General features: G+C 39.1%; 2 protein-coding genes across 2 annotated transcripts in view; one reads left to right on the top strand and one right to left on the bottom strand.

The window, feature by feature from the left end:
- The window catches only part of ABCC6 (ATP binding cassette subfamily C member 6), a 29,130-nt gene extending 28,991 nt beyond the window's left edge, over window positions 1-139 (bottom strand). The window contains exon 1 of the mRNA XM_083800130.1: window positions 1-139. The gene's annotated coding sequence lies outside the window, so the exon portion shown is untranslated.
- LOC310882024 (BOS complex subunit NOMO1-like) lies at window positions 19-27,888 on the top strand. Its single transcript, XM_083800131.1, has 31 exons — window positions 19-391; window positions 749-838; window positions 2,029-2,074; window positions 2,507-2,607; window positions 2,731-2,837; window positions 3,031-3,103; window positions 3,646-3,798; window positions 4,599-4,736; window positions 5,506-5,595; window positions 6,212-6,317; window positions 6,757-6,907; window positions 7,447-7,624; window positions 8,406-8,547; window positions 9,429-9,560; window positions 10,373-10,509; window positions 10,787-10,874; window positions 11,761-11,824; window positions 12,932-13,027; window positions 15,491-15,700; window positions 16,003-16,085; window positions 17,047-17,206; window positions 17,329-17,455; window positions 18,072-18,185; window positions 18,844-18,971; window positions 19,555-19,696; window positions 20,489-20,572; window positions 22,067-22,177; window positions 24,158-24,259; window positions 24,481-24,600; window positions 25,521-25,613; window positions 26,021-27,888. Exons 1-31 carry the CDS (start codon window positions 53-55, stop codon window positions 26,150-26,152), a joined length of 3,837 nt encoding a protein of 1,278 aa, XP_083656257.1. The 5' UTR covers window positions 19-52; the 3' UTR covers window positions 26,153-27,888.

The following is a 27,888-nucleotide window of genomic DNA, read 5'->3' as shown; positions in this document are numbered from 1 at the left end:
CCCGAGCCCGCCGGAGCCCTCCGGGGAGCCGCAGAGCCAGCCTCCCGCCGCCATGTCGCCGGGGGCGGGCAGGCCTGTCCTCACACAGCCGGGCCCCCTTCCCGCTCCGGCGGGGCCTCGAGCCGTCCCGGCTGAGGACAGCGAGCAAAGTCCGGAGGGCAGCGGGCCCGCCGGGCCGGCAGAGGGCAGCACCGACGGCGGCTTCGCCCCGCTGCCGGTGCCGGCCTTTCCGGCGGCGCTGAGGCAGGGCGGCGGTAGCGCCATGCGGGGTTGGGTGGCGGCGCTGGGTTGCGCCCTGTGCTGCGCCCTGGTGCGGGGCTCCGAGGACATCGTGGTGGGCTGCGGAGGCTTCGTCAAGTCCGGCGTGGAGATCAACTACTCCCTTATCGAGGTGGGCGCCGCCGGCTCTCTTCCCCCCGGCCCCTTGGCAGGCCGGCCTGCGGGGTTAGCGGCTGGGCGAGGCTTAGCCCCCGTGCCCTGAGTGCGCCCTGAGCTGGCAGGTGCTTTGGGGTGTTGCTGTGTGAAGTGGGATTCCATGAGTGTTCCTCGGTCTCTCCTGAGGCCAGGTCTTAGCTCTCTGCCCGTTTTCACTTGGCAGAGCGTAGCCTTCTTGCAGTAAGCCTCTCCCCTGTCACCTCCGTTACCCCTGGGGGATGTGCAGCCACTAATGTGTACAAACACTTGCTTAGAGAGCACCTGATTCCACCCTCGTTCACACTTCTCTCGTTTTTTTGTTTGTTTCTTATAGATAAAGTTGTATACAAAGCATGGTACTCTGAAATACCAAACAGATTGTGCTCCAAACAATGGCTATTTCATGATTCCCCTCTATGATAAGGTAAGGAGCTGACATGTCGCTGCTGCTTCTCCCCTGCACTGGGGGCACGAGCAGCTTCCACGTTCACATCTGCAGGCAGATGAAATGTCTGAACAGTACACATAACAAATAAAATTATAATAAAACTTTACACGGTTTCTTTTTGTGATGCAGCTGTTCTGTTGCTCAGTGGTAAGCGTTATCATGAAAAAAGCCAGGTAACTTTAGCTGCAGTGTTGTGTTTGTGCTATTTTATTTGTGTCACTGCAGCATTAGGAGTCATAGTCACTGACAACAACTGTGTTATGCTAGCAGTTGTACAAAGAATAAAAAGTACAGGTACTTACAATCTGAGTAGAGATAAAGTTTTCAGTTATCTACCAATAGAAATGAAAATAAATCATCTATATAAGAATGTGTGTTGGTATGGCTGAGTTGAAAATATCTTGAATGAGTAATTGCAGATATTAGAGTTTTCTTAAATATGAAAAATGATGTAAGCTCACAGTGTAGCAGAAGTTTGATGTCTGTTCAGCCTGGAAAAATGTTGACATTCAAATTTTTACAAGCTGTTCTCAGGTGGTCAAAGTGTTTTGCTCTTTTAAAGAACCAGTTAACTTATGGTTCAGAAATAAGTCCTCCAAATGTGAGGACACTTTTTTTTAATCTCGGTGGTTTTGTTCTTTGGTCTTTGCATCTTTTAATGGATGAACTTCAGCACATATGTGGTGCCTGCTAATTTAAAGAGGATCTCTGTCTAATGGCCTTTTGGTGCAGAAATTTTAATAGGATTGGAATTTTGTTATCTCATGTTCGGGCAGAACAGTTGAGTAGGAACACCTAGTGGAAACACTAAAGGCAGATTTACAGCACATCTATTGGGGCAGGTAGAGAGATTTGAACATTTTCTAACACTGAGCTGCTTGGCCATGAGCCAGGTTTGGTGTGGAAGCGGTATAAACGTGATGCTACTTAATTCTCAGTCTTAGCTGGCTGGACACGAGCCCAGCATCCCAGTCTGTCTGGGTAGATGCTGCTGCTTCTTTGAACAGAGCACACTAGGTAGAATGAGAAGAGAATGGAACACTTGAGTCTTGTGTTACTCTCTGCGGCATGCTGCTTGTATTCTGACTTTTTTTTTCCATTCTTCAGCTAAATTGAATTCAGATCACTGAAGACTTACTTTTTTTTTTTTTTTTTTTTACTTTTAGGGGGATTTCATTCTTAAAATTGAGCCTCCCCTAGGGTGGAGTTTTGGTAAGTGCTCATATCTCTTCTAATAGGCCAGTGTATTTGTAATGTGGGACTTCAATTATCACTAGCTTGCATTTGGCAGGGAAAATCCAGTGCTGTTCAGAAGACATAAGCCCTACTGCATGGTTTTAATAACTAAAATGTACTTACTGTACAGGAGAAAAATAAAGCTGTAAAGTAGACACTGACAAAGCAACCCATGAATTGATACAAAGGGATGTGCATTTTTTGTAAAAATATCTGTAATGGGAGGGGGAAGGATTTTCAATGTTAGGATTTGTGGGTGGTTAACTTGGATAAGACAAGGCTTCTAGGGCATAACTAATGCACTTGAGCTAGTGCATTTCTGTGGGAGTTTTGTAAAGCTAAAGTAGAGTTGCTCCGTTATTCCTCTGTCACTAACTACCATGCTGTTTCGTTGTCCTTCCCCTCCAGAACCAACCAGCGTAGATATTCATGTAGATGGCATTAATGACATTTGCACAAAGGGAGGCGATATTAACTTTGTGTTCACAGGGTTTTCTGTGAACGGAAAGGTTAGACTTCTTTTAATTTATTTTTTCCATCTCATGTTAATTCTACCTTCATAAAAATATTTTACTTCACCTCTGGAAGTTATTTTTATCCACTTGTACACTGGTTTCTCTTCATTTTGACAGGTCCTCAGCAAAGGTCAGGCATTAGGTCCTGCTGGAGTCCAGGTTGTACTGAGAAATGCTGGCAGTGATGTAAACATACAAGCAACTGTTACCCAGCCTGGAGGAAAGTGAGTGTGGGAATAGGCATGTGCATACCTCATGTGTTCATTTACACGAGATTCTTTCAATTCTGCCATATTGCTTGGGATTACAGAAGTTACGAAATACATTTTGTAATGCATGGAGGCTATGAATTGCTTTTCTGTAAACAAATGTTAATGACTGTTTCTTAAGCAACACCATCCTTTTCTTGCTTTACAGGTTTGCTTTCTTTAAAGTGCTTCCTGGTGAATATGAAATCTTTGCGTCTCATCCCACCTGGTTGCTGAAAGAGGTTAGAGCCTACAAAAGTTCTGTTCTGCATGCTTAGGAAGAGTGTATTGGCTAGACCTTACCTTGATCAGCTAGCATGAACAAAGGTTTGTGCGAGTGGACGAGGTTAATGCGGTTTTCCTTAAATTTAATTGAGGCAGGCAAGAAACTGCTTTGTGGAGGCCTGGTTTGGAGGTAATGGAGCCAGCTGGGGAAGGACTGTCAAATGAGCTCTTGCTTTAGGTCTTCTAATCCTATACATTTTGCAGGAACTTGGAGAACATAGCAGATGCTTTAAACCTTTCCTCTCAGACTACTTGCTTTCTGATGAGCTCTGAAATCCTGACCAATTCCTAAAACAGTAAAACAGTAAAAACGCTGTTTTACAGTAGTATCTTTGCTTTAGCATCTTTCTGTTCTGAAGAGCCTTTGGACTCTCTTTGAGAACTGTTGCTCTGGCTTCTGTTTCTGATGTTGATTATTCAGCCTCTGATTGTAATTTAGTGCTGTAAATGAGATTTAATGTCTACTTCTGATGCAAATGTACGTGTTTCTGTATTTCAGGCAAACACGGTGGTACGGGTAATAAGTTCTAATGCTTATGCTGCTAGTCCTCTGATTGTTGCTGGCTACAATGTTTCTGGGTCAGTAAGGAGTGATGGAGAACCAATGAAAGGAGTCATGTTTCTCCTTTTCTCTTCTTCTGTCACCAAAGAGGTAATGGTGTCTCAGAACTTTTCCCGACACTCAGGTTGTTCAGGGGCATAGAAAACTAAGACTTGAGCTGAAGCAGGCAACGCATGCAAAATGTAAAATGGTTCACTGCATGTTTTTGCCCTGTATGTTCCTTGTGGGTGAGCAGGTTTAAGGGTTACAGTTTGAAGACAATATTTTTCCAGTTACCCCTTTTTGCATGTTAAATGTTGGTTAGTAACAATGTTCCCTTGTAAGTATGACAGTCCTCTATTGTGAAAGATCAGCTTCTGTAAAAAGACTCAAGATAGTGCCAGACAAACCCTAAGTTTCACTAGATAGTAGCTGTAATTTGTCTTTAACATAAAGCCTTAATTGCTTTGTGCCTTTTTATGTGAAATCAAAGTTCAGCAGCTTCTGTTTCCACCTTAAAAATGTGCTATTTATGAAGAGCATGGAACTTCCATTTGTGTACTGTGATTTGATATGCAGAGTAGAGCTCTGTTCTGTAATGTTAACTTCATCCTCAGAGCTGAAGACAGTTTGTGTTAAGACATGCAATGCAGTTCTGTCTGTCATCTAAAGGATGTTTAATTTCTCAGTTTTCTGTCCCTGTTACCATAAAGTCTGTTATTGGTTATTTTTTTTTTACCTGTATAAGAATTGTAAACCATGCTATCAAACTTTGCGTCTAAATTGTTTTTTGTACTTCCCATCCTTCTTTCATGGTATAGTATATTGAATCATCCAACATCCCCCCAAATTATTTTCTATGTTCACCCACAAGAAAAAAAAATAAAAAATTAATGCATTTATTGACACAGGATGTTGTGGGCTGCAATATTTCTCCTGTGGATGGATTCCAGTCAAGAGATGAGTCTCTGACGTATTTGTGCAATGTTGTATCAAAAGAAGATGGATCTTTCAGCTTTCTTTCCCTACCAAGTGGGAAGTACACTGTGGTAAGTAGCTAGAAAGTTTGTTGCATGTTTATCCATTGAGTTATTAACTCTTGCTCTCTAAGCAAGATCATGCGTAATTTTGCAGCTGTTAAAGACAAAACCAGTTGAAATATTTTGAGGTGGGTGAGAAAAATGGAGAAGGAGACTGCAATGTAAAGCATTTGACGGTGAAGTGAGTTGTTGTGGTAGGACTCTGGTGTGATTTCTGAGGCAGTATTTGTTTACAGATCTCCTGAATACATTGGCCAGACACAGAACCACCTCTAGAGGCTGATGGGAGGCTGAAAGTTTCAGTGGGCTACAGCCATCTCACACCCCTTAAGTTCTCTGTATTCTTTTTATACCGTTCTCTTTGTTATGCCCAGGTAGTGTTAGAGCATGGATGTCTTTGCACTGCCTAGAATGATGGTCTTCCAGTCTCAGACTGCATGATCTAGAAGTGGGATCCAAACTTCTCCCATTCCCTTAATCCTGTAGTGATCATATATTCTCTTACGTGAACTCTGTATTGAATACCTTTGCTGTATTCTCATTAGAGGGTTACTTTTCTGTTTCTTTGCATAATCTCGTATATGTTTCCATCAAACATTCTTGAAATCCTGCTTTTATTCTTGTCTCCATCACTCTGAGTTATTTTTTCAGCAAGTTTTCAGCCCATTTGGCCATTTGTGGAGGTGTCTGTTAGTGAAAAAGACCTGGAAAATGGTAAAGGAAAATACTTCTGATGTCATAGCTTCTTAGGAGTCAAAGTAATGTGTTCTCCTTTTAGATACCATTCTACAGGGGGGAGAGAATTACCTTTGACGTTGCACCGTCTAGGTTGGACTTCTTTGTAGAACATGACAGTTTACAAATTGAGGTAAGGCATTTAGAGAAATCATCTTGTTTGTACCAATTCCTGTAGAAGTATAACTGATCTTGCAGAAAGCAGTTGTGTTGTGGAAAATTGTCTTTGTAAGAAGCTTAAAGAGATTTGTTACATGTACCTTCTTGCCTAGCAGGTAGATGACAGTATCTGTTCTGTATTTCTATACTTCAGTCCATTTTACTAGGAAGAAACAAAATAGGGAGAAGCTGTCCCTTTCACTTTCATGTCTGTATGGCAAACAGGCAGTAACCTTTTGGGTTGATTAAGTTTACTCATTCGCATTGTCAAATCTCTTGAGAAGGGCCTGTAAATAAAACTCTGATTTGCAGAGTTTCTTGAGTAATGGCCTTATGATGTATGATTAGAGTCTTCTCAAGTGTGCTAATGCAGGTAACTTAAGAATCAGTTCCTGTACTTCTTAGCAGGACAATATGCCTTGAGCTTGATGCATACTTTCATTGTGATTATCCTGTTGAATTTTCTTCCTAAATCTGGAAGTAAATTTTCTTTATGTGTAAAGGCGAAAACCAATACATATTGATTGCTGTAGATGTGTGAATGCTTTTACTGGGAGAAGATTAATGATAACTTTATTTTCCCATTTCAGCCTGTTTTCCATGTGATGGGTTTCTCTGTCACGGGCAGGGTATTGAATGGTCCTGAAGGGGAAGGAGTTGCCGATGCCACTGTGACTCTAAACAATCAGATTAAAGGTATGCAGTGGTCTTGGTCTGTGTTGCTACAGGTAAATCTTTGATAAGCTCAAGTACAGGAGCAGGGTATGCAATGGAATTAAACCTTCAGGATAATACACTACTTTTTTTTTTTTGTAATTTATTTGCAATATTACACTGATTTTCATACAGTTGAGTAATTCTTCATTTTCTGGCTTAGATGAGAGTATTAGCTGTTCATTTGTTTTGCAGTAGAAAATTTATTATAATTTCCTTCAAACATATGCCAAACTGGAAATGTTGCCTTATGACACAGAATTGAAGGTTGATCTAATAAGGAACATAATACTGTTTCTTTGTTGTGCAATGTAAATTAAAATAGCCTAAAGGAGTACATACCCTCTGGCTCTTTAGACACATGAAGATAGACAGTGGAAAAAATGCTCTGCTTTTTAACTCCTCACTTTATTTATTCCAGTAAAAACAAAAGCGGATGGATCTTTCCGCCTTGAGAACATAACAACAGGTACATACACAATTCATGCCAGGAAAGAGCATCTCTTCTTTGATACTATTACAGTGAAAATAGCACCAAATACCCCTCAGCTAGCAAACATCATTGCAACAGGGTAAGTACCAGTGTTGTTAGCCAATTAGAAAAAAAATGTGTTAAGTGATCAGTTACAGTTTATATCAGTGACTCAATATAGTGCGCTGTAAGGCTGTGCAGCGTTGGGAGATACAGTGTGAGCTGAGATAGACAGAAAAGGCATGGTTTCTGTGCCCAAGAGCTTCTTTTTAGGAGGAAATAATGGCAACCTTCAAGAGAAGTGATAACTAGGAATTTCCTGAGACAAATCACAACAAGCTTGTGCAGAATCTGTTAGCCAGTTAGAAAAAAAAATGTTAAATGATCAATTACAGTTTTTATCAGTGACTAAATATAGTGCACTATTTAAGGTGAGAAGTGAAACTTAACAGCTTGTAATTTGTTGTCTTTTCTTTTATTTTCACAGGTATAGTGTGGTAGGGTTGTGTTCCAGTGCATTATCTATCAGATTTGTGATCTTTGACACAAAACATATCAAACCAGTTAAAATCTTGAGGAAATCTTAAAACAAGTATTTTCTGAGTTTTGTCAAACCAATATATAACCAATATTTTACAGATTCAGTGTGTGTGGCCGGATCTCAGTAACTCGTTTACCTGATGCAGTCAAACAGATCAATAAATATAAGGTAACCATGATGCCTCTAGACAAGGACAAAGGATCACTGGCTACAACAGAAACAGACCCTCATGGAGCATTTTGTTTTAAGGCAAAATCGGGTATATACAATGTTCAGGTAAGAGTTAGCTTCCATTTCTTCATTGTAGGACTGTCAAGAAGTTTTAGAAAATTTAAAACATTTAATTTCTAAAAATTGAGAAGTTGAATGTGGATTTTCATGGCCCTTTTCTCCTGTTTGTACTACATAAACAATGATGGTTACTCTTTTTTTCTTTATAATCTGAAATTCTCACGCTCCTTTCCCTTCTTTCCCTTCATACTTGTTAAAAGGTGTTCAGGCCATTGAGATTGAAGGGTTTTGTCTCTCTCTCCTCTATTTGTAGTGTCCCTTAGTTCACTATCTTCATATATTTTCCTACGAATGACACATGTAATGTGTACCTTTTTCAGATGTCTCAGTGTTTCTGGAGCTAACAGGTCATAGCAGAACCTATAGCACAAACACTAAGAATTTTGTTGAATTCACCCCTTGTGGGGGGAAATTGCAGGCTGGGAGATAAGGAAGTGCAGGGTTATAAGGCCTCTGGCTGTCCTTACAAGTAAAGAAACAGCCCAATGTGGAAGCAGGAGTAGATAGATCTCAAAGTGGAAAATCTCTCAAACTTTTGAAACCAAGATATTTGGAGAATTTTTAGCTTAGGCTTTTTGCAGTTGTTTGGAGGATTTTTAATGAAGAATTTTGAACATTATATTTGAGAGGCTGGTTTTGCTTTGCCTGAGACTTACAGTAAATAGCCATTTTCTAATTTCTGATAAGTGAGTTGAAGTCAGCAGAGTGGGTGAATTTGGACTGGTATTCAAAAGCTGGAGATGTGCTGATGTCCTGTACTCTACAGGTAATTATTCCAGAAGCTGAGACCAGAGCAGGATTGGCTTTGAAACCCAAAGTGTTCCCTGTTACTGTTACAGACAGACCAGTAATGGATGTGACCTTCTCTCAGTTTTTGGCATCAGTCTCTGGGAAGATCTCTTGTTTAGGTAAGCCAGTTTGGAAAGTGAAGTGGAAAAGAGAATGGAGAACTTCAGCACTGCATGTGTGAACGAATACAGTTTTGATCAAGCCACTTGCTGTGGTCAGCCCCATCAACAGATAAGTAAATTAATTTCCAGCACATAGATGAAACAGGTATTTTTTTCAAGAGACCTTACAGCCTAGTTAGCACCTTAATGAAGTTTGGAGTGAAGTTACCTACCTATTTTTAATACTTGCTAGGAATAAGTTCTGACCTGTTTACTTTCAAAGACAGTTAAGTTCTGGGAGCAAACAATCCTGGCTGATGCTTGGGACATTTTACAACAATGTCAGAAATACTGAAAAAGACATTAAAAAAAAGTAAAATTCAGTGCATGTAAAAACCTGTAGGATAGAGGCTCAGGCTGTTGGCAGAAGCTTGCAGTCTGTTCTCTTTCTCAGTGTTTTCACTTAATTTTAGTCAAAGGTTCCTCTCTCCTGCTGTCCTTGAGTACCCACTAATTTTAGCAGGTGATAATTAGAGTTTGAGTTTTGTCATTTTTGCTCCTTCCTTTTTCTCTCTGATTCATCTCAGGTGTTTTCTGGACCCCTGTAGTCTCTGCAGAGTAAGGTGGACCCCAGGAATTTAGTGTTGGCCTCTGGTTGTTACTTGTCCTTAGATACAAGAATAAGATCAGTGAGCTTAAATTTACAGACAAATGCAACAAAACATTAGTAAACAGATGCTTAGGAAATAAGATTAATCGTTTTAATTGGAAATATTCTCTACTGGAAAAGAGCAGTTGGTTTAATCTTAGTACACATGAAGCTTCCTTGGAGTTGGGGTTTCGGGGGAAAGCTGGCAAGACAGAATGCAGCCTCATTTTCTTCTGTCTTTTCTGCACAGATGCTTGCGGTGATTTGATGGTGACGTTACAGTCTGTGAGCCGCCAGGGTGAAAAACGTAACCTTCAGCTCTCTGGAAATACGGACTCAGTGGCCTTCACGTTTGAAAACGTGCCACCTGGCAAATACAAAAGTAGGAATATGGGGAATTGCTGGAAGTGTTACCTTATTAGCTAAATTAGTGACTTAGTCTGTATTAATTCTTTTATCATGGATACTGTTTATGCTCTATGTGACATGCCCAATGTGGAACTAGTTCTCAGACTTAGGAAAATCTGGAACAATGCTATACACCAGTGTATCAGGCTTTCTTCATCTTGTCTGCTTAACCACTTTTTCAGTGTTCGGGTAACTGATTCCATACGTTTTAGGATACACATGCATGGTGTCAAGTGAAAGGCCTTTGTCGTGAACTGACTTGTCCCAAACCTGAGAGTAGGAGCACACCACAGGTCTTCTGTTTCCACAGTAACTAGCCTCTCCAAAGAGCAATAAGTGTTTTTGCCAGCCTGCCTTGGCCTACTATGAAAAGAAATTCTTTTCCTGGGAAAGGTGTAGAAGGGCTACATACATATTGCTCTTTTTATATGAGTCAGAACATCATTTCACTATGTGAAATTGGAGTTAGCTTCTGCTGTCCTCTAGACATCTTTGAATACCGTGATGGTAGCGCAGAATGCAGAATTTTCTAGGGTTACCAGACTTCATTATTCCTTATTAAAATAGCTTTTGCATTAATGAGATGTGCTGGATTCCTGGTGATGTGGCAGTGCTGTGAGCCAGTTCTGATACTACAGTTCTTTTCTGTGCTTATATTTATTGTATACCTGGCTTTGAAGATTATTGTCAGGGGAAGTTAGTGTGGTACAGGCTTTTAACACCACAAAAGCTGCTTTATTTACACAGTTTTACATTACTAAAACCTTTTTGTGATGTGTATTCTAGTAAGCATTGTACATGAAGACTGGTGCTGGAAGAATAAATCTTTGGAGCTGGAAGTTATGGAGGAGGATGTTTCAGGAGTAGAATTCAGACAGACTGGATATATGCTGAGGTGTTCCCTTTCTCATGCAATTACACTGGTACGTAGGTAACAAACATCCTTGCTTTTCTTTTTAATGAACTTGTGTAGGTAGCTTTTGTTACTTTTGGAATCAAGGCTTTCTTTCTAGGGCGTCCTGCAGCACAGGAACACTGATGTTTAAAACACTTTGAGGTTTGTCCCTTAGATTTAGTAAAATGGTCTTCAGTTGTTGTTAATTGTTATAAAAGAGAAGGATTGATGTACCTTTAGGCAAATACTATTTTCATTTTGATGCTTGGTAGTTACTAATAGTGAATTGTGTTGCGACTTCACAGGAATTTTACCAGGATGGAAATGGACCGGAGAATGTTGGTGTTTATAACCTGTCTAAAGGAGTCAATAGGTTCTGTCTTTCAAAGCCAGGTAACAGCGCTAAAATGTTAGTTGGAAAAAGAAAAAGAACCAGTCAACTAGTACTACTGGGAATTAAAAATAATCTGTTGTGGCTTCTGAGGTTTCTGAGAGGCATTATTTTATTTACAGCTGAATATAAATTCTCTGTTCTAATATTTTAATATTTTCTTAATGTTTAGTCATTTACCTAAATTTAGTTTCTGGAGCAAAATATTTTTTTTGACTAGGTGAAGGGCATTAATCTTGGACTAATCAAGAGCATGTTAAAATAATCTTGTTCATATTGGTTCTGTAACTGGAATGATATCTGTAACTGATAAATAGAAGTTTCATTTCAATTCAGGATTCTTGAAGGTTAGCTGTTAATGGTACCACAGGTTTATCTATAAAATAAAAAAGAATGTTTTAAAATTAGTTTTTTTTTTCACTTTTAGTGTCTCAGAGCTAATTCCTTGTTATTGCCCATTAATGAAACAGTTAAGAAATGAATTTGGTTTTGATTCAGTTTTCATCTTTGCACAGTTCATCCTTAGTCAGTGGCCTCATTCGCAATACAGTAACACAGTTTCAACTGTAGTTCTGGAATCAAAGGAAATCAGCTTTGAGACCAGCTATAATAGATTACTTATGACCTTGTTTAGTGTGTTCTATTTGTAATTATGTTTTTATGTGCCACTCTGCTGTGATACTAATTGTGTTTTGTATCAGTGTATATTAGAAACTCTGCGCAGCTTCCAGTAGTGATCTGTGACTGAAGAGAGGTGAATTAATTTACAATCAAACCTAGTAATTGTTTCTATACCTCAGTTCTCATGTGCTCTTGAGAATTCAGCCAACACAGCAAGCTTGATTTTTTTTTTCCCCAGTGGATCATTCTTTGACTTAATGTTCACAGGTGTCTATGAAGTGACCCCACGTTCCTGCCACCAATTTGAACATGAGTATTACACTTATGACACGTAAGAGCAAAATCTGTTTTTAATCTTACGCCTATAAGTATCCTTTCACAAAGCTTCCTTCTGCTGCAGCTGCTTTCTTTGATTAATTCAGGATCTGTTGCTATAACTGGCTGTAACCAATAGAGGGAAGCTTTAGCAAAGTGTATGAGATGTGTCCTCTTGCCCTTTAAAAAAGGAAAATGTGACTAAGGATAGGCTTTAAAGATGCTTTTACTACTTCAAATAGATGTTTCTGTCTGCTGTGTGTCTGTGTTTAATGCTTTTTTGCTTTGTAACAAAGCAGAGAGATTTCAGTGGAAACTGTTGATGATTTGTGAGGGTTGAAATGCAAAAGATAGGGTAATAAGTTTACTAGGAGGCACATACCACTTGTATGTCCCTGGTGCCATAACTGTCTGTGGTGATTTGATTCTGCTCACCCCAGTTTTGCAGGCTGAGTAAATATTCATTCTAATCACCAGTGAGCAGTGCTGAACTTTCAAAGTCAGCTATGTTTTATTAGTTTTTTCTAGTTAAGGTTTGGCAAAGTGCTTGACAGCTGTTTGCTTCCAAAAAGAGGGTTTCTGCTACCTGGCTACTTCTTATTCATTAATATGGCAGGAAACAAATTCAGTATTAAAACCTGATTCTTTTCTGCTTAGTGAATTAAAAGTACTTCAAAAAGAGATGTACTAAACATTAGAGCCAGGACCAACTGAGTAGATGAATTGGAACAGGAACCCCTTTTGTCAGCGAAGTACCATTAGACTTGGGGCAGCATGGTGGGCCATGTCCAATATTGCTAACTCATGAGTGTCCCTCTGCTGTGTGTAAAGAGATTGTACGTATGAAATCAATCAAATCAACATCAACTTGAGAGGAAGTGCGAGGCACAAAGCAAGGGAGTTATTTGGCCAATGTCACGTAGTTGGGTTTCACAGATGGAAAATGTTCCCTCTCCAATACGCTATCATGTTAGCACTACAACTTTGCTGTGCAATTTGTATGTCATGGTTTATAAAGCACTGTAAACTTAAGAATGGGAGCACGAACTCAGCTAAATAAGATGTGGTTATTTTCTTTAGGAGGGAGGCTTTGAGTTCATCTCTTTGTTAATTTGATTTACAGGTCCTCTCCTAGTATACTGACGCTCACTGCTGTTCGACACCATGTCCTTGGCTCGATTGTAACAGATAAACTGATGGATGTGACTATTACCATTAAGTAAGAACAAAGAAATCTCGGGGCTGTAAAAAGGGGAAGAAAGATGTTTCTCTCATAAAGTTTTATTCTGATTTTAATACCACAGTGGCTGCTTTCTAAGGGAATGGCATCCTACTCTAGACTGCAGGAGGTTTTTATGCTAAGCTGTGCTTTGAGTTCTTTGTAGATGGATAAATAATTCTGAGCCTTCATTTTGAACACTGTTACTTGATTTCAATACAACTCTTTTCTACTTGTGTGTCATGATAAAAAGGAATGATTTTCTGAGTGATTGCGTATTTTAATGATCTGAAATTTCAGAATTCAGAGGATACTGTTTTAGCTTGCTCTGAGCTCTTTAGCACTGGGATTGTTTTTTTTTGTTACCTCAGAAGGAGAATCTGCTGCTTTAGAGCGTTGTTACTGGTGTGAAGAGGGCTATAAGAGGAAAACCGTGCAGAGTGATTACACACTAATGTACCAGTTTATGTTTAGCTGAACAGACAGCTCACTGGGGAGCGCTGATTTGTGAACAGCTTTAATAGTATGAGGTGCCAGCTCTGCCTGAAAGTAGCTGATAATGATGAGTGCTTTAATGCTTTCCTGATGTCCACTTGTTCTAGACTAGGGGCTCTCAAACTTTGAATGTATGAAGCATCTTTGTGGAGAAACGAATTTCCTGCAGAGCTCTTCCCTGAGTCCCTGAGTTTAATGAATCTACAACTGCAACTACTGGGTAACAACAGCAGCCAGAAAAGAAACAGTGAGACAGCAGAGAGCCATTAGGATTTTAAAACCAATTTAGCATAGAAGCAAATACTATACCAGCATTCCAGGCTGAGGTGTTTTTTTTTTTTTTTTTTTAGACTATTGGCAAGTGCTCTGGAGGCAGCTCAGTTGCCACAGACTGTCTCTGTTCAAGCCTGCGTGAAGCTTTTCAGCCAAAGTCCAATTTGTTGTCTGTCAACATAAAGGAAACGGCTCTGGATTTAAAAGCAAGATCCTTGTTTTTTAAAGTTTGTGCTTGTGTACAAGATTCAGGACAGAGACATGTTAACTTTCAGTTATCCAAAAATCAAAGCTAATTATTAGCAGTTTTTGAACATGAATTGTTATGTTTGAAAAATGAGACTGGAGAAGTTTATAAGCAATATCATGAGACTATGTCTGTACAGATTTTTAATAGGTTTTAAGGCAAAAAATTTTTAATAAGCTTCTGGATTGTCTCTGGACTGCAGAGTAAGAGTTTAAAGCCTTGATGAAACATAGTATGAAAGAGCAATAGTATCTTAAAAAAAAAAAAAAAAAAAAAAAAACTCTGTCTGTATAGAGACAGATGAGGACTGAAGCAGGAGACAGAACTACCCTGATAATCTAAAGTGGTTGTAGGAAAAATAATGGTGATCATTTCAGTTCACTCCTTTTTAGAGGATTTTGCAGTGTTCTGCGTCATTTTTTCAGTCTGTTGTAGACAGGACAGGAGATAAGATACAAAGGATGGTTGGAGACTAGAAGAAATTGGTAGGAAAAGAGAGGAGGTAAGATCAGGGAAGGTGAAACGAGATCCATTGTTCTGAGCTGATTTAGGGAAGGTAGCTAAACTTACCTAGCAATCTGTTCAGTAGACGGTGACAGGACAGCTGGATGGTTCAAAGGTGTAGGGCCAATAGGTCACAACTTGGCACTTTTCCTGGGAACTGCCAGCTATTGGAAGCATTTGTTTGTGACAGATTATTTTCTTCTTGTATACTCTAAATCTGAGAGGTGGGTTCTGAGGGAAAGTTTCTAGTACTGAAAAAGAGGGAGATACAAGTCTTCTTGTTTATTTTGTATAACATCCTTTCTGTATTAAGCTTGTTCTCTGTTTTGAAATTTAGGCCTTTCTCTTTTAGATTATGGCTTTGTTAAAGGTACTCTTGCAAACTATTGCTCTGGCTTAAGAATTTACCACCCACGTGGGCTTATCAGTGCTTCTGGGGGAGGTTATTGCTCCTGCAACAGAGCTGCCATATGCTAATTGGTGCAAAATCAAGACTCTATGTAAAAAAACAAAAACAAACAAAACAAACAACCCTCAGCTAAGATGCAAAGTGGTTGAGACAATTGTGGTTCTTTTTTGTTTGTTTGTTTGTTTGCTCTGTATTTGGATATTTGAAGACAACAGCACCCTAACTTCTTGAATGGTTATAGCATAATGGGGCAGAATTTGTGAGTGTCGTGAATAGGTCCTTTCCTGAAAGGCCTGGTGGGTTACCAGTAGCCCCTGTGAACAAGCCTTTCTAGTAGTAACTGATGGTGTTATGGGCATAAAAGTTTTACCTATGCTTGGAATAAACAGAGGAATTAAAAAGGAATAGCTTTAAAAGAAAAATTCTGGGATTTGTCTGCTGCGGTATAAAGGTTGTAACTGCTCTCTTCCCTGTAACAAGCTCTCTTCCCTTTGTATGAAAGGAGCTTATTCTGTTTTCTCTTCCATGTTTTCAGATCTTCTATTGACAGTGAACCTGCCTTAGTTTTAGGGCCCTTGAAATCTGTACAGGAGTTACGCAGGGAGCAGCAGCTGGCAGAAATTGAGGCCCGCCGACAAGAGAGAGAAAAGAAGAGTCAAGAAGAGGAAGGATCAAAGCCACCAGTGCAAGAAATGGTGGAGGAACTCCAAGGACCATTCTTATATGAATTTTCTTACTGGGCAAGGTACTACCAAGCTCCAATGGACAGGGTGTTTTCTTTGCTCTATTGTCTGGCCTTTCCACAAGAAAGAATACTGATATATTCCACATAGGAAAGAGCTGCTCCCTGGATGCTTGTGTCTGTTCTGGTTGACTGCTATCTAAATGGAAGCTAATACCACATAATATGAATATTGCATAGGTTATTGTTGATATTTTTCCCTTGGGGTATTCAGATGGGTTCTGAGGTCAATACGCAGTGCTCTGTACTACATGAGAGATGCTGATTCCATTTTCTCCTAATACTGTCTTGTGTGTGCTCTATAGGTCTGGAGAGAAAATTACTGTGACGCCGTCTTCAAAAGAGCTGCTTTTCTACCCACCTTATGTGGAAGCAGTTGTTAGTGGAGGTAAATCTAAATCTAGTTTGAAAGAAATAGATTTTTAAGGCAGAAATGCATCCCTACAGATCAACGTATGAATAGCTCTTCAAAGGAAATAGTAGGAAAGCAGTTTCAATTGCACCAGTTTCTTTGTGGGACAGTTTCACTCTATGGTATTTGGAATTATGGGCTTTTGGTAGAGGATGCAAATACAGTTTTCATCAGTAAAATATGCTTTCAAGTGCTGACAGACCACCTGGCACAAGAGGAAGGACTAGATTTCTATAACAGCAGATTCTCAGAACTACTCATATTACACTTATCTAGAAAAATGGTTGTGCAAAAGCAGTGTTTATATTTAAAATATGATAGCCAATTCAAGTTTCTGTCAAGTTTTCTTCTGTATTAAGTTACTATAATAAAAACAGTCACAAAAAAGTAAACTTTAAAATCGTGAGAACTATCGACAGTCAGCTATGCTACCTGTTGGGTCAGTGTCCATCTTGCTCTAAGGTTCCTAAATGAACATCCTTGGTTTGAAATGGCTAGAAAATTAGGTACCTCTCTATGTGCCTTTCTGTTGTGCACATTCTAAATACATCAAGTAAACAAAACTAAATTTGCTTATGTCATTAAACATGGCATACGCTGACCTCAACTTGATCTCACAAAATTTTGTTGCTGTTGGAATACTTTCCGTGTGGCTGCAGTATATGGAACTTTAAGAATCTGCGAAGTACTTAGCAAATCCAAAATGTTTGTGCTGGCCACATGCTTATAGCTTTGGTACTCAGTTACTCAATTTATTGAGTGTTCAGATGTTTTAACATGTGCCAAGAGCCTGTACAATTATGTGGATTGATCTTGTATTCCAAGGCAAAAGAATGTTGACTCATCTCTTTGGAAGTAGTTAAACTCTTGCTGTAAGATGCAATGATGAGTGTTTTCTTGACTTTGATTGTTTTAAATCCCCTTTGCACTGACCAAGAGAGTTGTCCTGGAAAGCTGATAGAGATTCATGGAAAGGCAGGCTTATTTATGGAAGGGCGGATTCATCCTGAACTGGAAGGCGTTGAGATTGTCATTGGTGAAAAGGGAGCAACGTCGCCTCTCATCACAGTTTTCACTGATGAGAAAGGTGCTTACAGGTAATTAGCAGATCTGTTATGATCTTTTGGATTCTTTGGTTTAAGTGCCATGGTGAGTTGACAACACATGTAATATCCAAATGCATCTTTTAAAATGAGCTCTTATTTCCTTATATTTGAAGTGTTGGGCCACTCCACAGTGACTTGGAATATACAGTTACTGCTCAAAAAGAAGGATTTGTTTTGACTGCAGTAGAAGGAACAGTTGGAGACTTCAAAGCTTTTGCCCTTGCTGGGGTGACATTTGAGGTAATGTTCTAAATGCTTTGGGATCTGATCGAATAGTGTGTGCAGTTAGAGGTAGACAGGCAAAAAAATTAACCTTTGTGTCCCAGGCAAACACAGATGGGTGTGGGATGTAGGGATCAGGTAATTTCATCATAGTGGAAACAAACCTCAGCAAAATGATATAGTTGTAACTTGCCATACAGATGATATTTTGCATGGTTTATAGAGTGAAAATAAGGGTCTGCAATTCAAAAGACTGGATTTATTTTCTTTGGCAGAGTTTGACCACCTTCTCTTGATTACTTCTATTTCTCAGGTGTAGACAGTCTGGTCAAACTAGTGCCTGGTTTTATTCTTGGGAATACTTTGTTCTGTTCCCCACCATGTCCTGTGAGGTGATAGAGAATGACTGTTCTAGTGGCACATGACGTGTGTGTCTCTGACTGCCCAGATGTTGAGAGCACAAGATTCCATAGCCCTGCAGCGTGATGCTGCAGATGCTGCTAGTTTTCTTCTGCTCAAAACCGAGTGCTCAGAACCAGCATGTCTAGGCATTTTCCACAGGGCTTCCAAATTGAACCCCTCTTCATGAGGCGATCCTGTCCTTCTGGTATAACTGCTGCATTTTCAAAAACAGATCAAATCCGAGGATGATCAGGCTCTCGCTGGAGTTCTCTTGTCTCTTAGTGGAGGGATGTTCCGGTCCAACCTCCTTACACAGGATAATGGCATGTTGACTTTCTCCAATCTGGTAAGTTGAAATTGGTTCATCTCAAAGTGGTTGTATATGTGATGCTGTGTAACTGTAGCCTCCAAAATAGGGATGTTACCAGTGCTTTTCAGTGGCGGGGGATCTGTGGTCTCCTATGAAATCATAACTCACAGCGAGAGGTGTAGGTCCCTCAGAGTGGACAGCGCTTAAAATCTTAAAGAGTGGAAGATGTGAAATCTAACCTGGAAAATCTCCCCCACAGGCTATAGATGATGTTGATTGATCTCGGTTACAAACTTGCAGTCTATAAAGATGAAACAAGCCAGTTGGTTGGTGATCATTTTAGTCTTTAGAGGAAAGAAATGTAATTAGATTATTGATCTGTACATCTGTGTAGACATGCCTCAATAGTTTCCTTGCAAACATCCTTCTCTCCTGGTCACTTTCCTGTCCTTGTGGTCTTGTGATAAAGTATTAGCGTCATGGTTTCTTTTCCTTTTTCAGGCTTTATTTTCTGGTAGAGCTCCATTGGTTCATTGTCCAACATGTTCCCTGTTTTGCAGTGCTCATATATTCCAACCAGTTTAGCCTATGACTGGGACAGAGAACTTTAGGGAGCTCTTGCAGAAACATAATTGTTTGGAGCTGGTGAATTTTTGTGTCAGTATCAGTAAACTTGCTTTACTTATCTTTGCAGAGCCCAGGGCAGTATTATTTTAAACCCATGATGAAAGAGTTTCGCTTTGAACCATCATCACAAATGATTGAAGTGCAGGAAGGACAGAATCTTAAAATTCGGATAACTGGTTACAGAACAGCATACAGGTCAGTAGAGCTGAAAATCTGTGCAAAATGCTGCATGTTGTGTAAGGATGCATTACGCAAAATATTTTTTCTCCCGATAAACCTCTGTTTTGAAGGTTTGGAGGGTACTTCTGCAGGCACAATATAACTTCATTATGGTGTTTATAAGTACTTTTTTTTTTTTTTTTAAACATCTTCTCATGCATGTGGATATATAGCTAGGCCCAGATGACAGGGCTGTAAGGAAAAACACTGCTATGAAAGTACTGTGTCAGTGGCACTGGAAATGTCTGGTGCTTTGTCCAGTGGGAGAGGTGAGGTGTATTTTAGGGACTGTATGCTACTTCAGGCATCTGGCTTTGAGATCCTCCTTTTCCCTGCCCTCAGGGGTAAGTGATGCTGTTCTTGGAGGGTAGGGAACTTGGATTCCTAAAGCTGTAGTCTGAACTGCAGCTGATTTAAATGCTTTAAAATTCCCCCTCTGCGTGCTATGCTAAGTATATAAAGTACTTTTCCCATGAGTTATAACAATAGCATGTCTTAAAAATGAGCAGTAAAACAGCATTTGCACATCTGTAGCAATTGTTTCTCTTTCTCCCTCTAGCTGTTATGGCACAGTTTCTTCATTAAATGGAGAGCCTGAGCAGGGCGTCTCAGTAGAAGCTGTGGGGCAGGAAAAGTGTAGCATCTATGGAGAAGACACAATAACTGATGAAGAGGGCAAATTCAGGCTACGTGGCCTTCTGGTAAGGATTAGAATGCTCCTCAATCATTTACTTTTATGTTAGTGTGATAATGGAACAATATAATCTGTTTTATGAATTAGCTACAGATTTCTGTTTTCCCATCACACTTGCTAGCTGAAATTCCCTTGAGTCTGTCTTTGTTAGGAGGCACTGTCATGTAGTGATCATTCATTCTAGTAAAAGGGGAAATTTTTCCTTTAGTGCAAGTCTGTCCAACTTTCTGCCAGCGTATGCTGACAGCCTTCACACAAACACTAAACAGTTCCCACGATGTGACACAAGAAGGTGTCTCACAGGTGTTCAAGTAAAACTATAGGTGCTATAAAAGGGGATTCTCTTTTGTTCTCTTCTCTTAAGTTTCTCTCATGAAAGTACCGTGACAGTATGTTCTAGCGGTCTGTTGGGTGTATGTATGTTGGTTGTGCAGCATGGATGTGAAGTAAGCTGTTCTACAGAAAACCCTGAATTTCTGGGACTGCTGTGTGGAGTAAGCAATTATGCTGAGGTAGAAAGGAGTATTTCGTCTGGTTTTAATCCTGATTAATGTGTTTTCTTTCTAGCTAAAACTCTTCACAGCAGGTGACTTCTTTTAATAATGTAATAAACTAGAGAAAGCTCTGATAGTCCTTTTGTATTTACGGGAAGTAAACACCCTTAATGGTTTTAGTGGGTTAAATTATCTATTTAGGATAAGGAAAACTAATGGAATGTTAGAAAATTCAATTAATATCTTCTAAAATTAAAGTACATGTTATTCAGCATTGAGACTTATCATCTGAATGTTGCGTTTAGCCTGGTTGTGTGTATCATGTCCAACTCAAAGCTGAAGGCAATGATCATATTGAAAGAGCTTTACCGCAGCACCGGGCAATTGAGGTAATTTCTTTTTTTTCCTTTTTTTTGTGTGGTATCACTTAAATATGAAATGCATCTATCTAGGCATTACATCTATTCTATCAGCAGCAACGTATTTGAATGCATTCTGTTTCGACAAGTGGCTTTCAGCAAGTTAGCTCTGTAAATGCAGGTCTCCTATTGTGTGTCAGCACCATAGCTTAAAATTGAAATAAAATAAGGCCCAAACAGTAAACAAGTGAAAAGGATTCTTTTACAGTCATAAAAACTATACATCAAGAAATGAGGGAATAAATATGCAGCATTATCTTCCAGCATTCTTTATGATGTGGAACAGAGTACTAGTGATTTGAGGTTGTCATAATTTGTCATATTATCCTATCCTCATATTCAGTTATTGATTGATAAATATACCGTATTGTGCTTTAGTTGGTCCAAATCCTTTGGTCTTGATGAAATTGTCATTCAGACTAGTAAATCTTTATAAAATATTATAATAACTTCAAATTTAAAACTGATGAAATCTTGTTAAATACTCCTTCATCCTTACAGATTCAAATTAGCTGCTTCTCGCTTATCTCTTGACATTCAGCAAAAGTTAATTAGCCTTCATTATTGTCTAGAACGTTTCAGTGGGAGATAGTCATTATTTGAGCTCAGATGCATGCCTGACCAGGATACCCTCCTTTGCAGCATAACAGGCTGAATTCTTTCAAGTCCTTAGTGTCTTGTGAAGAGTGTTTGCTGCTTGGGAAAGGGAAGGGAACGGCAACACAAATTCCAGCAAATCACATGAAGCTTATGTACTGCAAGTGAGAGCTGTGTGCAGTAGATTGTATCCTAACTGGCTGCCATTTTCTTCAGGATGGAAAAGCATCTGAAAGACACCAGCAGGAAAAATGTACTGCCCCAGTGGTGCCAGACTGTTTATATGATATCTGGCCTGACTGCAACCTATCTCTTACTGTAGTTATTATTAGACTAAATGTTTTTTAGTCTAATAGTTTAGTTTAGTTTTTTTTTCCATTTTTTTTTTCGTACTCTGATCAGAGCTGAGATTTACAAACACAAGTGTTACATATTTTAAACAATTTTGAAGACAGTGAAGTTACATATTTTTGCAGCAGGTTATATTATGATATGAGTATATTTATCATTTATCAACTGCATACACGTCCTAGCATAGTAATATGCATCTCAGCACAGAAATAAAATACTGCAACCAGTGCTCAGACTTCAAGCTGTTGTGTGGGTGCAGCTCAGCCTCTTTCACATTAATGCATGCTTTTGATACTTCTTCCATTTTTAGTTTAAATAAATTAATGCCATTATCCCTGTGCTGTACAAGTCTGTAATTGTGAGCTGTACTCTGGAGGAAAATTGCAATTGGAAAGACCTTACGTTTACATGTGGCTGTTAGAGAACAAAATCCATTTTTTTTTTAAATTGAGCAGTATTTGTGTTCTGTTAGTTCTTTCTCTGTCTGTAAAAACATGACTCTGTTGTCTGTTGCAGGTTGGGAACAGCGACATTGGTGATGTTAATATTATAGCATTTCGGCAGATTAATCAATTTGATTTAAGTGGAAATGTGATTACATCTTCTGAATATCTGTCCACATTATGTGTAAGTTCAAATCTTTGATCTTTGTTAAGTGCATTTGCTGTTGGTTTCCCAGTGTCCTTTTGTAGAGTCACTGGAAATCATTCAGTAGGCAGAAGCACACATTTAATTCAAGTTAAAACTAATTGTTTAATGAAGATGAATCTGAATTTCATATAGAATTAAGTAAGATTCCAGTGTTCCTCACTACTTTGTTTTAGTGTCTCTGTTATTTCATTGGAATATATGTAAGAAGTATTTTGTCAGGTTGGCCTGCCCATTACTGGGTCTGCGCCCCTGCTTTGAGATGGCCTGTCCATAGGGAGAGGAAGACACCAGAGGTGAAATGAGTGTTTTGCATCAGAGAACTTGCATTAATTCCTGAAATACCTGGAATTCTCGACGTGCACGTCTGCTAGCAAGAAGATGCCATGTGAATGCAGCTATACCATAGAATACATTAATATAAAAGTACAGTTATAGAAGACAGTACAAAACATAGTAAAGCTGAAATTTTCAAAATTCAAAAAACTGTACCGTAATTTGAAAAAAAATTGCTACACTCTTGTGATCCTTTGGCTTATGGTGTAACTGCTGGAAATATCTGCAAGAGTTCTTAGTGTGATAGGAGTTACAGTACTATTTTTCAAGTTTAAAAGCTTCTTCTTTGAAATGTTATCTACAAATACAAACACAGTGCCTGGATTTCTTTTAGATTAGTCCATTATGCATCTTACCTGACAAGATCTCATTGCTAAACTGTTGGTTGTTTTGGGAGCTGTGCAAAGCATCCAACACTCAGAGCAGGTGTGAAAGGAAAACAACTCAGTTCAGTGCAGAGCACTTGAGCATGCTTTCCATCTTTCTCTGGAAATTTAGGCCCTTTCAGTTCTGCCTAAGCATATAGGAATTGATGTTAGGATGTAAATATATGGAAGTTATTCAAGCCTGTACCTGTTTCATATTAGGTTGGGTCTTGCACTGGATGTAATGCATGCGTGCTGGATGATGTGTGCATATCATAGCTCTTGCTTTCAGTGCAGAGATTTTTGTCTTTGAAAGATGTGCTCAAATTTGATGCAGACAGAAGTGAGAGGTTTTGTGACCTCAGTCTGGCCCCTTCTGGTTGTGTAACCTCTTGATGAAACAACTGGAAGTGTTCTGGTGAGCTGTGATCGGAGCTGCAGCTATGGTAGCACTGCGCAGAATTGATGAGAATTTCAGTTGGGCTGTGTGCAAGAAAAGTCGAGTCTTTACAAATATCTGATCCACGGGGTTACAAATAACTGTATGGATGCCAGAAGGCTGCTGCAGAGTAGTCCATAAAACCCCAAACTTTGCTTAATATGTCCTCTGGAGGATACATGTTCCATAGCTAAAACATGGGTGTGTTTGGCCACAAATCCAAAACATAGCACCATACAAGCTGCTATAAAGAAAATTAACTCCATCCCAGCCAGACCCCGTACACAATCTCATAAAAGGAGTTACTGCTGCCCCCCAGCAGCCTTACTGAGTATGATGCAATCCTCTTTTAATTATGCTCATTTCTAAGCAAACTACTTGCTCAGTATTTCAGGCCTATTCTGTAGCTTGAGGGTGTGTAGTTTGTTAAATAAGTTCAGGGAACTGAAACCAAGCAAAATGAGCCTAATAGAGTAATAAAAACAATCCCCAACTGCAAATTCCTATGAAACTGTTTGGATTATTTAAAAGAATTACTTAATTCTGTTTAATGCAAAGCATGGACTATTTCTAATACATCTAGGTATGTGAAAATAGCGGATACCGGTTGTCCCTGCAGTTATTTTAGAGTCTGTTTCCGTTATTTCTCACATCATAGGTTAGAACAAATCCAGGTGCTCTTACTTGACACCTTTTTGTTTATAAAACCCTTGATAAATTTTGAAGTGCTTTTATCCTGCAAGATACGGGCTATCTAAAATAGCCATTCTGGTGCAGACTCAGAAATATCTGTTCTGTGATTTCTTCTTTCCCTCACAGGTGAAGCTCTACAAAAGTGAAAATCTTGACAACCCAATTCATACAGTCAATTTAGGCCAATCCCTCTTCTTCCATTTCCCACCACTGCTCCGAGATGGAGAGGTAAGTATTGCTGAACAATTAGCTTGGCTTGTTTTATTTATTTTTTTTTTCCCTGAGCATGCTGAAGTGTTATTTTCGGTGTGCCTGCAGTACTGTATTCATGCTGGAGTAACCAGTGTCTCAGAAGATTTGAAGCTTATTACACTGACTTTTGCCTTTGAAACTAATTTTGCCTCAGACTGCTGCCGGTGCTGTAGACTGAATTAATTTTATACCCACAGAATTACGTGGTGCTCCTGGATTCTACATTAACTAAATCACAGTATGACTACACCCTGCCTCAAGTTTCGTTCACTGCCATTGGATATCATAAGCACATTACGTTGGTCTTTAGTCCCACTGTAAGTACAAGATAGATAAACATTCATTTTGAGTGCTCACCTCGAGAGCAATTGTCTGGGTAGTTTAGCTTGCATGTATCTTGTGGTCTTGGTCTAACTTGCTGTTAATGTAAATATAAAAAGGTTTATGAGAGGCAATAAAGGGACAGTAAATTTGGTTTTGGCCACATTTAAGGCATCAGGCAGTGATGTAATAGCGTGGTGTATTGTGGGAAGCACTTAGGGCGTTCACAAAGGAGTTGTAGACATGACAGTAACTGAAAGGATGTCATAACTGGGGACTGGAGGAGAAAGACAGGATTGTTGTAGGAATTCCTTTAAAGACATCTCTGTAAAGGAAACAAGTGTCACCAGGCCCAAAAGAGAGTTTTCAGTTCTTGGAGGTGAAGCAGAGGGGTTCTCAAACTAATGTCAGGGAAAATCTCCCGTAAGAGAGAGAAATGTCTTTGTGCATTTCAGACTTGAGCAGTGTGGTGAGTTTAGGGAAGTATTCATTCTGTAATATTTAGCTATTTCTTTTCTACATCACTACATGTTCAGTGAAACATGGGGGCATGAACATGAAATGGCAGTTACAGATGAAGGATGCAGATGTGCCTGGAAGATTTTGTGCTAGTGTGGCTGCTGTAGTGTTATCATTGAGATCGGTGAGATTTGGGTGGCATGTGACAAGTAAATCAAACCACAGGTTAACAGTGGAGACTGACTGTCGGTGAATGAGCTTTAAAAAACAGCAGACCCCAAGAAGGTAGCAGGTGAACGGGTCTGATCAAGATAACAGATGAATGATCTGCTTTGAAATTAAAAGTAAAGTAAATCTTAGAGGTACTTGGAAGGAAGTCAGATGGGAGGGGCTGAATGTGCCACAGCTTACTGTTAAAAAAAAATTTAAAAAAATCCATGGTCTCCACTGTTTTCAGAGAAAGCTCCCTGAGCAAGATATTGCCCAAGGATCTTACATTGCATTGCCACTAACGCTGCTTCTGTTGTTGGCTGGGTACAATCATGATAAGGTAGGTCACGTTTTTCTGTCCTTATTCAAATACTATTTTCGAGGAATATCCATGAATTCTTCGTGTACTGTGTTAAGGGAAGGTTGGTTGTGATGGATATTCAGAGATGGAGTTAGCGGTCACCTTTTGTGATGCATTTCAAGAAAAGACACAGTGTAGCCAAGTTTTTGAAGAATTACCTTCCTTTAGAAAACCTTAGTGTGAAGTTTGAGTTCCTCTGCTATTTCTGAATTTCTCATTTGGTGTTTCTTGAAAAAAAAACACAACAAAATGCCACATAGACGTGCAATTTATGCAATAGGTTCTATTTGTTTGGGGATGTATGTGTCTGAAGAACATTACCATTCAGACCTTACATGTCACTGAAATCACAAGCTGATTCCCTTTTATTTCTTTTTTTGACCTAGCTTATTCCCTTATTGCTGCAACTGACGACACGGCTGCAAGGAGTACGTGCGCTTGGACAGACAGGTTCTGACACAGGTGGGCAAGAGGATGCAAAAAGACAAACGAAAAAACAGAAGACAAGACGGACGTGAGGTGAAAGGAATGATTGCATGAAGTGATGCTCCGTCAAACTGGATCCTGGGGAAGCGAAGCCACTGAAATGCATTTTTGATAAATTTTTGAACTTTATATTTTTGTTGTTCCTACCTGAGCACCATTTGTCACACTAACTCCATTTTGGTTGTAAATTTTCCATGGAGTCTATAGGTTTCTTTATTATAAAGTAATGAATGTCTCTGTTGTTACTGTGAGTACATCTCCCATACTTGAAGACAATTAGTGAATTTTTTTTCTCTTCAATGGAATGAGTCATGCTGTTTCCATTAATGATTTGTAAAAGCAGTAGTTTTACACTTTTTACAAAAAACCCAAACTGCTCGAATTCTCTTTCAGTCTCTATATTTTGGGAACATTGTCTCTTACCTTTCAAAATACCCACTTTATTCTAGAGAAGCAGCACACAGGGATTTTACTAAATCAGTGGTACTTGAAACAACAAAGTTCTAGGGAACATGCATGAACTGGTCAGTTACGTCCTTGGCACTTCCAGTTCATCAGCTTGATTGAAGAGTCCGTTACTTGCATAGCTGTGATTTCAGTTCTTACCCAATGATTATGTTTTCTTTGATTAAAATCATGTATTTGCCCAATAAAGACAAATTGTTAATGTCAGGTAAGATTAGTTGTTAATGTAAAGTAAGTTCTGCTGATCCTACTGCAAAAGCAGTGTTTAAATTTCAAGTTCATGTACAGTGCGATCTCTTTAGACTTCCAGCATTCCTGAAGTAGCTCAAGCTGGTTGTACTATTCTTTCCAAAGTTGTACTGTGCTGTTTGTGAAACCCATTTATCTGTGTATCTGTCTAATCTCCTGCTCAGGCCATGAGCCTTTTTGCCAACTGTTGATGGAGTTTTTTTAAACTACTTAAAGAAATGTTAGCTTTTGGAAATCTCCAACATGTGCAGTCCCGATAATGTAGACTGTAATAAATAATAGCCTGTTTCTTAACAGGTTATCTTTTGATTCTTGTTTGAAACAGACAGTTAGACATACACAGTTTAAATGTTAATGGGGCTTTTTATTGACAAATAATATAAAGGTTAATAGAGCTTTTGAAAGATGCATATAAATGCATACATCTAATGCAAAGACATTGGTACTGCCAGTAAGTGGCAATGTTTCTCTTTTATTGTACTTGACATAAAGTCCCTTTACATTTAAATATTTAAGCTTACAAACCCTACCTTAGACAACGGGATGCAAAATGCTTTTTTGGTATTTTTGTTGGTATTTTGTACTAGTTTGGGCCTAAGTAATTAAAACTTCAATCGGTAATCATTCTTCTTAAACTCATGTCTGTACAACACAAGCTGAGGGAAATTTTACCAAGATCATAATAAAAATGAAGGATGTCAAAAAAGCATGTATGTATAGAGTTTGAGATGAAGCTCTAATAAACTGTCACACTCTCAACTTAATGACCTAGAAATGTATAATTTGCTGTGATGAAATATATGGGGGAAAACAGTGCTGGAGGACTTGTAATAAATTGTACCCTTTTAATACACTTTTATTTTAGTCTGGTGAATGTTGATAAAGGAATTGCTACTTGGGGGAAATGTATGAGGAAGAAATTAACATTTCATATGACTTGGGGGACAACAGGATATTCTGACCTCTGAACTGTGGGACTTGCTGATGATTGACATTAAACACTGGGAATGCTGTTAATAAAAAGGCATTAATGCTTGCTAATTTGTTGACAGAA

Source organism: Anser anser (assembly GCF_964211835.1).
Source record: "Anser anser genome assembly, chromosome: 15".
Taxonomy (NCBI): Eukaryota; Metazoa; Chordata; class Aves; order Anseriformes; family Anatidae; genus Anser; species Anser anser.
Note: the sequence above shows the minus strand (reverse complement) of the source record. Positions and strands in the feature narration are given on the sequence as shown.

Coding starts and splice junctions, on each gene's coding strand:
- LOC310882024 (XM_083800131.1), top strand. CDS start 53: ATGTCGCCGGGGGCGGGCAGGCCTGTCCTCACACAGCCGGGCCCCCTT. Junction 6,908..7,446: donor GCAAACATCATTGCAACAGG/GTAAGTACCAGT, acceptor AATATTTTACAG/ATTCAGTGTGTGTGGCCGGA. Junction 13,028..15,490: donor GATGTGACTATTACCATTAA/GTAAGAACAAAG, acceptor CCATGTTTTCAG/ATCTTCTATTGACAGTGAAC.